This window comes from Muscardinus avellanarius (assembly GCF_963383645.1).
Source record: "Muscardinus avellanarius genome assembly, chromosome: 3".
Lineage (NCBI taxonomy): Eukaryota > Metazoa > Chordata > Mammalia > Rodentia > Gliridae > Muscardinus > Muscardinus avellanarius.
The window spans coordinates 46,798,188-46,808,899 of record NC_137788.1 but is presented as its reverse complement, the minus strand read 5'-3'; the positions used below and the strand labels follow the sequence as shown (position 1 = coordinate 46,808,899).

Genomic DNA, 10,712 nt, shown 5'->3' with positions numbered 1-10,712 from the left:
GTCATGGAAGGGCTGCTCACAAGATGCAGAGCATTGTCTGCCCTGGCCACCTCCAGCCGCCAGCTCTCTGGGTACATCCCCCACAGGTGTCACCAGTGCGCCCCGGGGAGAGGGCAGCAGCGCTTGTTACTGTCCCGCGTGTTCCAGCCGCAGAACCTGCGGGAAGATCAGGTGCTTTCCTCCGAGGGCAGAGCTGGGGACCTGACCTGTAAGAGCCAGCGGCTGATGCTGCAGGTGGGCCTGATCCGCCCAGCAAGCCCTGGCTGTTACCACCTCCTGCCTTACACTGTTCGTGCCATGGAGAAGCTTGTGCGAGTGATAGACCAGGAAATGCAGGCCATTGGGGGGCAGAAAATCAATATGCCCAGCCTCAGCCCTGCAGAGCTCTGGCAGGCCACCAACCGCTGGGACTCAATGGGCAGAGAGCTGATAAGACTACAGGACAGGCATGGCAAGGAGTACTGCCTAGGGCCCACTCACGAGGAGGCCGTTACAGCCCTCGTCGCCTCCCAGAAGAATCTGTCCTACAAGCAGCTTCCGTTCCTGCTCTACCAGGTGACAAGGAAGTTTCGGGATGAGCCCAGGCCCCGCTTTGGTCTGCTCCGTGGCCGAGAGTTTTACATGAAAGATATGTACACCTTTGACTCCTCCCCAGAGGCCGCCAGGGAGACCTACGGCCTGGTGTGCGAGGCCTACTGCAGCCTGTTTGACAGGCTGGGGCTGCGGTTCATCAAGGCCCAGGCAGATGTGGGCAGTATTGGGGGCATGATGTCTCATGAATTCCAGCTACCTGTGGATGTTGGAGAGGACTGGCTTGCAGTCTGTCCCAGCTGCAGCTTCTCAGCCAACATGGAGACACTAGATTTGTCACAAAAGAACTGCCCTGCCTGCCACAGTCCACTGACCAAAACCAAAGGCATTGAAGTAGGGCACACATTCTACCTGGGTACCAAGTACTCTTCTGTTTTCAATGCCCAGTTCACTGATGCTCATGGGGAACCATCCCTGGCTGAAATGGGGTGCTATGGCTTGGGTGTGACTCGAATCTTGGCTGCTGCCATTGAAGTCCTCTCTACAGAAGACTGTATCCGCTGGCCCCGCCTCCTGGCCCCATACCAAGTCTGCCTCATCCCGCCTAAGAAGGGCAGTAAGGAGGCGGCAGCTTCAGAGCTCACAGGGCACCTGTATGACCACATCACAGAGATGGTGCCTCAGCTCCGCGGGGAGGTCCTGCTGGACGACAGGACCCCTCTCACCATTGGAAACCGACTGAAAGACGCCAACAAGGTCGGCTACCCCTTTGTGATAATCACTGGCAAGAGGGCCCTGGAGGACCCCGCACACTTTGAAGTTTGGTGTCAGAACACTGGTGAGGTGCTCTTCCTCACCAGAGAAGGAGTCATGGAGTTACTGAGCCAAGTGCAGGTTGTCTAAGTGTCCTGTCTTGCAGCTGTGGCATTCACTAACACCGCGATTTCCTATACTCCTTTCCTAGAGGCTCTCCCCAGAAACGGGGCAGCTCGTGGAAGGTGAGAACTTGTTAGGGAAACCAATACTTGCCCAGTCATCGCTTCAGATGATTTGTACTTGAAATCATTACTGTGATCCCTTTCTCTGGGCCGGCCACACCACCTACGCCTTTCCTTTTATATTGCATCATGGAAGCTTCTGTTACGAAGCTGAGAGACAAGAACGAGACCCAAGTTCCAGTCTTGGCCTTGGGCATGTCATTTCCCTTCTCAGCTGAGTATCCCGTGTGCAGGATAGAAGTGGCTGAAGGCCGAGGGAGTCGTGTGCCACGCAGTCCACAGAACAAACCCCCCAGCCCTCCTCCCTGCGCAGCTAAGCTGAGAGTGTAGGGGGAGAACCAGGAGACCTGGTTGCTGCCCATCGTTGGTGGGTTGACACTCTGCTCCCTTGCTGTGGGCTCAGTCTCCCTATTTGTACCAAGAGAAAATGGAAATACAGCTTTGGCTGGGTGGCCCCACACATGGTCTGTGACAGGTGGCTCTGGTTCCTCTGATCCTGTGTAGTCAAAGCATCCTGCAAAGTTGAATTGCCTGATGGCCCCAAAACTACCTCTGGAGACTTGGCCCTGAGGTGGCTTAAGCACTGAGATCATGTTTTCTTGATTGAATAAAGTCAAACTGTTGAAGTGAGCCTTTTATGTTAGTTTGAAATAATTCCACCTATTTAATAGCTTTAATGGTTTACTATTTCTGTTCACTTTCTACTATTTCCACACTCAAAACAACAACAAAAGATAGTTGAGAAAAATGTGTTTTAAACCATTTTAAATTTACAGGGTTCATGAGTAGCAGGAGGCTTCTCTTTTTTTTTGTACAGGGAATGGAACCCAGGGGCATTCTACCTCTGAGCTATACCCTCAGCCCTATCTTTTTTTTTTTATTTTTTGGTGGTACTGGGGTGACTGGAAACCCTTCTACCTCCGGGCTACACTCCCAGACCTATTACTTTTATATTTTTATTTGGAAACGGTCTCTTAAGCCAGAGAGGCTGGCTTCGAACCTGCACAATCCTGTCTCCGCCTCCCAAGCGCAGGGATTATAAGTGTGCGCCACCACGCCTGGCCTCCCTCAGCCCTATTTTTTATTCTTGATTTTGAAACAGGGTCTCACTAAGTAGCTGAGGCTGCCTGCGAACTGCAATCCTCCTGTCTCTGCCTCCCAGGTACTGGGATTACAAGAGTGTGCCACAACATCCTGCTTGCTATTGATTTCTTTATTTCAAGACTGGGATCTTTTTCCTTAATGGGATATTTTACAGCTTCTCTAGGGAATGCCACAAGCAGGAGTTAGGTAACACCTGCAGAATGGTTTTATCCCAGAGGAAAGATGGAAATACTGTATACCTTACTCTCATTTCTGAACTTTCCAATTTTACTTCTTGCCATAAGTTGACCAAATGGGGATACTGGCAAAATAATAGGTACAGGATATGTTATCACTGCTCATTCCTTGGGGGAGATCTAAAAGCAACCAACTGGGAAATTGCAGAACTAATACTTGGGAACAAAGGCTGGAACATCATGTAAATCAAGCTTAGAAGGCAAATCAAGAATTCCATTAATATTCTGTTTTAATGGAAGAAACACCTGCTGGACTATCAATAAAGGAACTTTGCAGAAATCTGTTGAAATTGCCATTTCCTTAACTGCTGAGTGCCAAGCTCCTTCAAAGTTCCCACAATCCACTTCTATATTAAGATGGCAGAATGCTTATTAGAACAAATTGTTAGAGATACAAGTGCATGTGAGATCTTGTTTTGCTTAGAAAACAGATGGGAAAATAATTTCAAAATGTTATTACAAACCTGAATATTTCTATTTTAAATCAAGGTACATCACTTAATTTAAAACAACTACAGAGCCGGGCATGGTGGCACATGCTTGGAATCCCAGCATTTGGAAGGCTGATACAGGAGGATCCAAGTTCGCGGACAGCTTCAGCTACTTAATGAGACCCGTTGCAACTTAGTGAGACCCTGTTTCAAAATAAAGAATAAAAAATAGAGCTGGGGGGTGTAGATTGAAGGTAGAATGCCCTTGGGTTCCATCCCCAATACTGTATACAAAATTTTAAAATAAGACAATCACATCACTGGGCATGGTGGTGCACACCTGTAATACCAGTACTTGGGAGGCTGAGGCAGGAAGGTAGCAGGTTTCAGGCCAGCGTCAGCAACTCTGCAAGGCCCTCAGCAACTTAGACCCGTTTTATTTATTTATTATTTATTTATTTATGGTGGTACTGGGGTTCCTGGAAGCTCTTCTACCTCCGGGCTACACTCCCAGACCTATTTTTACATTTTTATTTGGAAACAGGGTCTCTTAAGCCAGCGCACGTGGCTGGCTTCGAACCTGCGCGATCCTCCTGTCTCTGCCTCCCAAGCGCGGGGATTACAAGCGTGTGCTACCATGCCCGGCTTAGACCCGTTTTAAAATAAAATAAAATAAAAATAATAGGGCTGGGGATATAGGTCAGAGGCAGAATGTCCCTGGGTTCAATTCCTAAAACTATAAAAATAAAAATAAAATGGAATAAAATAATCACATCATATGTAGGACTCCAGACTGGAATCAGACCACTCTGGCCACCCTTTTCCAGACTTCAGATTCTTTATCTCTAAAGAAAATGGTGCCTGGCTCACAGTATGTGCTTGGTAAATGGCAGCTGTGTTTATATTCAGTGATACTTTGTATGTAGTGATACTTTGTAGGTGGGTGGGTGGCACACAGGCTGTGTCCAGGTGGCATTCTGGTGGTTAGATCTCAATTACCCTGGCTAATGAAAACCATGGAGCTAGGAGAGGAAGGAGGCACTCACCAGGTAACTACCGGGGGGGGGGGGGGTGTCCTGTTTACAAGGTCAGAACCTCCTGCCCAGGTGCACCCAGAAAGCTCAGGTGCTGATGGGAGCCTCACTGATGGAGTCAGGTGCTATGGGGGTTTGGGTAAGGACTTTAGTAGGGATTGCTGCAGGAAGTGGTTTCTTCTTGGCAGACAGGCTGGGGGCACTGCACGACACAGTGATGCTGAGATGCTATAGCTGGACTGAGCCGGGCAAAGGCAGCGGGGTCTATTACAAACTCCTAAGAGGCGGAACCCGTCTTGGGAACGTGATCTCTTCTGACCTCAAGTGCTGCTCTGCTTTTCACTAGCAGAAAAGCACGTCCACTTGGTGCTGAGGAGGCGCCATACAGAAGTACACAGCTCAGGGTCCTTGACTCCCTTTACAGAGAAGTAGGAGGAGCTATGGAGTTAACAGTTACTGTGCAGCATGGTAGGAGCAGTGGTGGGGACACCTGGGCGAGGAGCCAGGGAGGGCTTCCTGAGGAGGCTGTGGGGTTGGTTGCTGGCGTTCAACAGTGAAGGCAGACACAGCTGGGGATGCAGAGAGGGGAGCAGGTGGGCGAAAAGGATCCAGGCAGAGGGAACAGAATGTGCAAAAGCCAAAAGCTAAGAGCACTGCAGAGTTGCGGAATAAGGAGTAACAGGGTAAAACTTGCTCTGAAGACAGCTCTGTTCCGTGTGCTCCATGGAGCACAGATCAACTCAGGCTCACAGCACTGGCACGAAGCAGTTGCTATCATCTTGCCCATGTTGCAGATGAGGAAACAGGCACAGAGAACTTAAGCAGAGTGTCCAAGGCCTACAACTAGTGAGCATGGGGCTAGGACTAGAACACAGCAGGCTGGCTCCAGATGGGACCTCAGCCACTGCTCCCTCCCGCCCCGAAGCCGGACTGTGCCCAGTGTTCTGGATGACTGAGAGCAAGGGAAAAGCTGCAGCCACAGCTGGAGGGTGGCTCCTGTGGGGCCTCAAGTGCCATGCCAAGCGTGCTGACAAGGGGATGGGAGCCTCTGAGGACACAGGTGGGGACAAGGACAGGCCTGCTTGTTGTGGTTGTTTCTCTCCACTGGAGCAGTTCCCAGCCCCAGGTCGAATTTATTGCATCCACTAAACAGTCAGAAGGCAAAGGCTGGCTGATGCCCAGGCCTTGCTCCACCCGTGTAGGTGCGGATGGATGTTTGTAAAGGACAGGAGCACAGGGCAGAGGTGGGCGGGCCTCGGCAGGGTGCGTGGCTCAGCGCCGGCTCTGCCCTCACCATGCCATCACTGTGTGCCCCACCTGCGTCTGTAGAGCTGGCCTGCCCTCGTGTGCCTGCCAGCAGTGTGCTGTGGGGGCCCCGTCCCCTACTCAGTTCTCCAGCTGCCACGCAGATCCACAGGAAACCAGACCGAATCGGATGGTTTTACCTCCATCACTGACTCCTGGCTCCGGGAAGGAAGGGCCAGGTTCTGGTCCTTCTAGGAGGAGGGTTCACTGGGATAGGGGTGGGAGAGGCTCCACCCTTAAGCTGGGGATGCAGATAACTATACCCCCCCACACGGGCCTCCATTTCTCTATCAAAAAAAAAAGGGGCAAGGGAGACTTGAGTCCGTGCGCTCTGCTGAAGTCCAGGGGATGCGAATGGTGGCCAGGGTCACCAGCTGGGGGTCAGCCCACGTTTCCCTCAGGAAGCATCTGCCTCCCAAGAGAAGCAGAGCACTTTGCCCGGCTCAGTCTGGTCTTCCCTGACTCCTGGAGGCCGGGTTCCCATCGCCACCACTACTGCCTGTGGGCTGTGCCCCTCGCTCATCCCTCCTCTATCGGCAGAGGCCAGGTAGGGCACTCATCCCAGCCAAGTTCTAGTCTTTCTCTCTGTGGGCACAGTGGCTGCAGGGCCTTGTGTAGAAGTCCCAGGATGCAGCGAGGCCCCTCTGCCACGCGCCCATTCTACTACCTGATGTGCAAAAGAGAAGCAGAGGCCAGGTCCTTCCTGGAGGAGGTATAAAGAGGCCATTTGGGCTTGAGCCTGGGAATGCTACTGCTGATTCTATGCATGTAGGCAGGGACCTGGGAACAGGTTGCTCCTTTACTCCTTCCTTTCTTAGTTCTTTTCATCCATCCGTCCATCCACTTGGTAAGGTTTTGGCAGGTGGGCATAAGTTACTTAAGAAGCATGCCCAAAGCCATACAGCTATTAAGTGACAGGACTGGCTTTGAGCCCTGGCACTCTGGCCTGAGACAGCACCATAACATTCCAACTGCCGTGGGGTGTCAGCATCCAGACCTTGGGTGGGCCCCCAGTCACTGCCAGCCATTGTGACTGGACCAGCCCGTGTGCAGGCTTTGAGAGGCAGTAGCATGCCTTGCTGCATCTTGGGATTCGACCGGAGCTCTGCCTGTGCCTTCCAGCACCTAAGGCTTCTTGCCACGTACCACCCAAGGGAGCTCCTCAAGGAAGAGGCCACCAGGGTGTGCAGCCCCCTGCCTCTGGCTGCCAGGCAGCTTTGGCAAACCACTCCCTGCTCCAACACTGCCCCAGCTGCCCAGGGTATGCCTGCTTAAGTTCACACAGCTGGGCCCCAAGGAAGGCTGTTTGGCTCCCCGCATGGTCCACCTGCACCTCGCTCCAGCGTCATCACAAACACTAGCCCTCAAGCATGCCTCAGGTCCCCACCACACTCTAGGACACATCCTCTGTGCTCGGTGCTGGGGCACTGGGCGCACAGGCAGCGACACAGGCCTGGCCCGCAGGGAGCTGTCTGGTGGAGTCATCTTGTTGCTGTTGGCCATGGCCATGTTGAACATCCAGTGTCTTGAGATGATGACATCAGTATCATGATGACGTGCTCCTCACTGAGCAGAGCTGTGCCCTGGGCTACAGCATCAGCCTTTTCTCCAGGAAGTCCTACGCTTACCTGTGGGCTGCCAACCCCAGCCACCAGAATCTGCAATATTTCATCCCTCTACATCCTGGGCTGCGTGGCCTCTACAGCCCGAGCCTGCACTTCCTGGCAATGCACCTCTCCAAGCTCTAGTCCCTAATGACAGGGATGGAGTCACAAGGCTGATGGCTCCCAAATCCATACTCCTTAAACTGGGGGCCTTGGGGATCATCTCGCCAGCCCTCCCATGGGGCTGTGATGATGATGATAGCTCTAGGCCACACGACCAGGCCATAAACTGCTTTGGTGCTATTTACGGGCAGCAAGGAGGCTGGTACCATCTTGCCCACTGATCCAAGACTTTCTGTGGGCTGGTTTCTAGCCCTAAATGCTCTCCTCTGGCTACAGACACTCCACAGGGCCCCACATGTTCACCACACAGTGGTGTCCCAGGTCCCACTCCTCTGACCTTTCTGCAAGGACTGCCCAGAGTCCTGGCCAGGAGCCAGGCTCTGCTTCCCACATCAAAGGTGAGGATGGAAGCTCTGCAGAACCAGCAAACATGGCAAGCATCTGGCCCTCCATTTCCCCTCTCCATCTGACAGTGGAAAGAGAATGTCATGTGATCTCAGGGGTCAGGGCTGGGCCCCAGCTTCCTATGCCAACAGCACAGGAATACAGGATGTCTCAGCCGGGAGCCTCTCCTGTGCCCACCTCTAAGTGCTGGTGATGGAAGGGCCTAATGACTAGGAGGCCCGTGGACATGAGTCCCTCTCTGCACCCTACCATTAGACATGGCAGAGTATTTTTTTTTTCTTTCCATAGTACTGGGGATTGAACCCAGAGGTATTCTCAGATTTCAAGTACTGGGATTACAGGCATGAGCCACCACACCCAGCTGAGAAAGTACTTCAGGGTATTGTTACTGTAAAAAATGTTTCAACTTACAAAGTCTAGTTGGATAAAAGTTTTTATCTTTTGATTTTAGTGCAGCATTTCTCAGCCTCAGCATTGCTGACAACTTAGGCTGGACAGTTCCTTTTGTGGGGGCTGCCCCGTGCACTATGCAGTGTTTAGAGACATCCCTGGTCTCTCCCTACTAGATCCCAGTAGCACCCAGAGTTGGGATGTCCCCTGGTGCAGTGCTCCCAGTGTGTGCAGATGTGCCCCTGGACACAGGGTGCTTGAGTGAAGAGCCGCCTGCTGAGTGAGTGCAGGCCAGGCAAGTACCTTGAAAGGCCAGCACCACCAGCACTTTACAGATGAGAAAGTTCTATGCAGCAGTCCCTAACCCACATTCATGGCAAAGAGCAGCCACCTAGATCCTACTTCTGGTCTAACAGCTGCCCTTCGAAGCTCCTTCTCCTCCTCCTTCTGCTGGGACAGGCAGGGCTGAAGGTGGAACAGATGCTGGCTGGCAACCTAGCCTGCCAGGAGCCCAGGCTGTGTGCTGAGGTCACACTGAGCACTGTGACAGGGGTCACAAAAGAACTCTGCTCCCTGCATTTCAATGTACAAGCGGGTGGCATCTGGCACCTCGTCTGTGGCTGAGAAGGGAGCCATGTAATCATCTCTAATCAGAGACAACTGAGAAGGCCCCATGGCAGTGGCCAGTAAGGCCAGCAGGAGTTGCTGCTGACTGTTGGGCCTTACACAAAGTTGTGAGTTCTTACAAGAGCCAGGTAAGAAGCCTCTGACAAGGGAGCGAGAGGCTGACTGGTAAGCACCAGCACTGGAAGAAAAGCTGCACGGTTCTCTGTAAATATTCTACAGCCAGCTTCTCCTCCAAAAACAATGACACACAGGACACAAAACAGCATATGAACTCATGTGAAGCAGCAGCTGGTTTCAGTTTATTGATGTATTATCAGCTTTGCTATAGTAACAAATCCCGACACCCCTGTACCTCTCATTTATGTTACAATCAATGGCTGCAGGCCAGCTGCTTGGCTCTGCTCCCTGCATCTAACCACCATGGCATCCACGCCAAAGGACTGCTCCTACTTGGGAACTGGAATCTCACAGTGAGGGAAAGAGCACAAGCCTACCACGCCACCGACAGCGCACCAGTATGTCGAGCTTCTGGACACAGCCCAACACGTCCCACGTGAGCAGCAGAAAGTACACTTCCCTGGGGGTGAGGGAAGGGTGAGCACTGCAGGAAGTCACACAGCTACAGGTAAGGACACAAAATCCTTTAGGACATGGGGAACACATAGCCAAAGACAAAAATACAACTATGACAATGATACAAAATGCAAAAAGATTTTCCAGGTTAAGAGGCATAAAATCCAGCCCGGCGTGGTGGCACACACTCGTAATCCTATACCTGGGAGGCTGAGACAGGAGGGTTGTGCGTTAGCGGCTACCCTCAGCTACTTCGTGAAGCCCTCCATAGCTTAGTGAGACTCGTTCAAAATAAAGAATAAAAAATAGGGCTAGGGGTGTAGCTCGGAGATAGAGTACCCTGGGTTTCATCCCCAGTACTAAAAAAGAAAAAAAAAGGGCATAAAATCCTAGCCAGGCACAATAATGCACGCCTACAGTCCTAGCACTCAGGAGACTGAGGAGGAATCACTTGAACCCAGGGGTTCGAGATCAGCCTGAGCAAAGTAGTGAGATCCCATGTGAAAACAAACAAAAAGGCATAAAATCCTAAAATCAGAAAGAAGCCCAGAGGCTGCTGTCCCGGTCTGTTGCAGTTTCCACACTGCAAAGATCAGAGAAATTGGCAAATTTTGGAGTACTAAGGATCTGCTTGTTTATCACCAGGGATTGAAACGGGGGTATTCTACTCTGAACTAGACCCCTAGCCCTGTTTTATTTTTTTACTTTAACATGGTCTTGCTAAGTAGTTGGTCTCACGAAGTTGCTGAGATTGGCCTCAAACCTATGATCTTCCTGTCTCAGCCTCCCAAGAATTAGGATTACAGGTGTGTGTCACTATGCCTGGCTTGAATGGTCTTTATAAATACAAAAACAGTGTGTGACTTTCCTAGCCCTTTCTACCCATAGTATCTCTACATCCCCCTACGGCTCCCCTCCACACCGGTGCGACAATGGGAGGCCAGGCTCGCTCAGCCTTACAGCCTTAGAATCCTAGGCAAAGGATGTCTTCTCTAAGGTGCCAGACGCTTTCAGAACTTGGGTCAGTTGCTATGATAACTGCAGCAGCCGGTCCCTTAAGAGATAGACTCCACAGATGTCATGACGAAGGCACTGAGTTTTATATCCACGAGGAGAATGATGACCAGCTGGAGCTGGGTACTTAGTCAGCAAAGCCACTGTCCAGGGAGGTCAGCAGCTCCTCCCCCACAAGAGACAAGGAAGGAAGGTCTCCAGGGTGACAGAAGAGAGGTGCTGGAGCTCTAGGAGTGCATCCAGCTCATTCACGCAAGCTAGATTCCAGGCAGAGGCAGGTGAGGGAGGAGATCTGGGGGCCTGGCTCACACAGCCCAGCTCACACAGCCCAGCTCAG

At 51.8% G+C, this 10,712-nt stretch overlaps 1 protein-coding gene across 1 annotated transcript; it reads left to right on the top strand.

The window, feature by feature from the left end:
- Positions 1-1,434, top strand: PARS2 (prolyl-tRNA synthetase 2, mitochondrial; the record flags this gene model as incomplete). Its single annotated transcript, XM_080692526.1, has 1 exon — positions 1-1,434. The coding sequence occupies exon 1, from the start codon at positions 4-6 to the stop codon at positions 1,432-1,434; it is 1,431 nt and encodes a 476-aa protein (XP_080548652.1). The 5' UTR covers positions 1-3.
- Between the last annotated feature and the right edge of the window lie 9,278 nt (positions 1,435-10,712).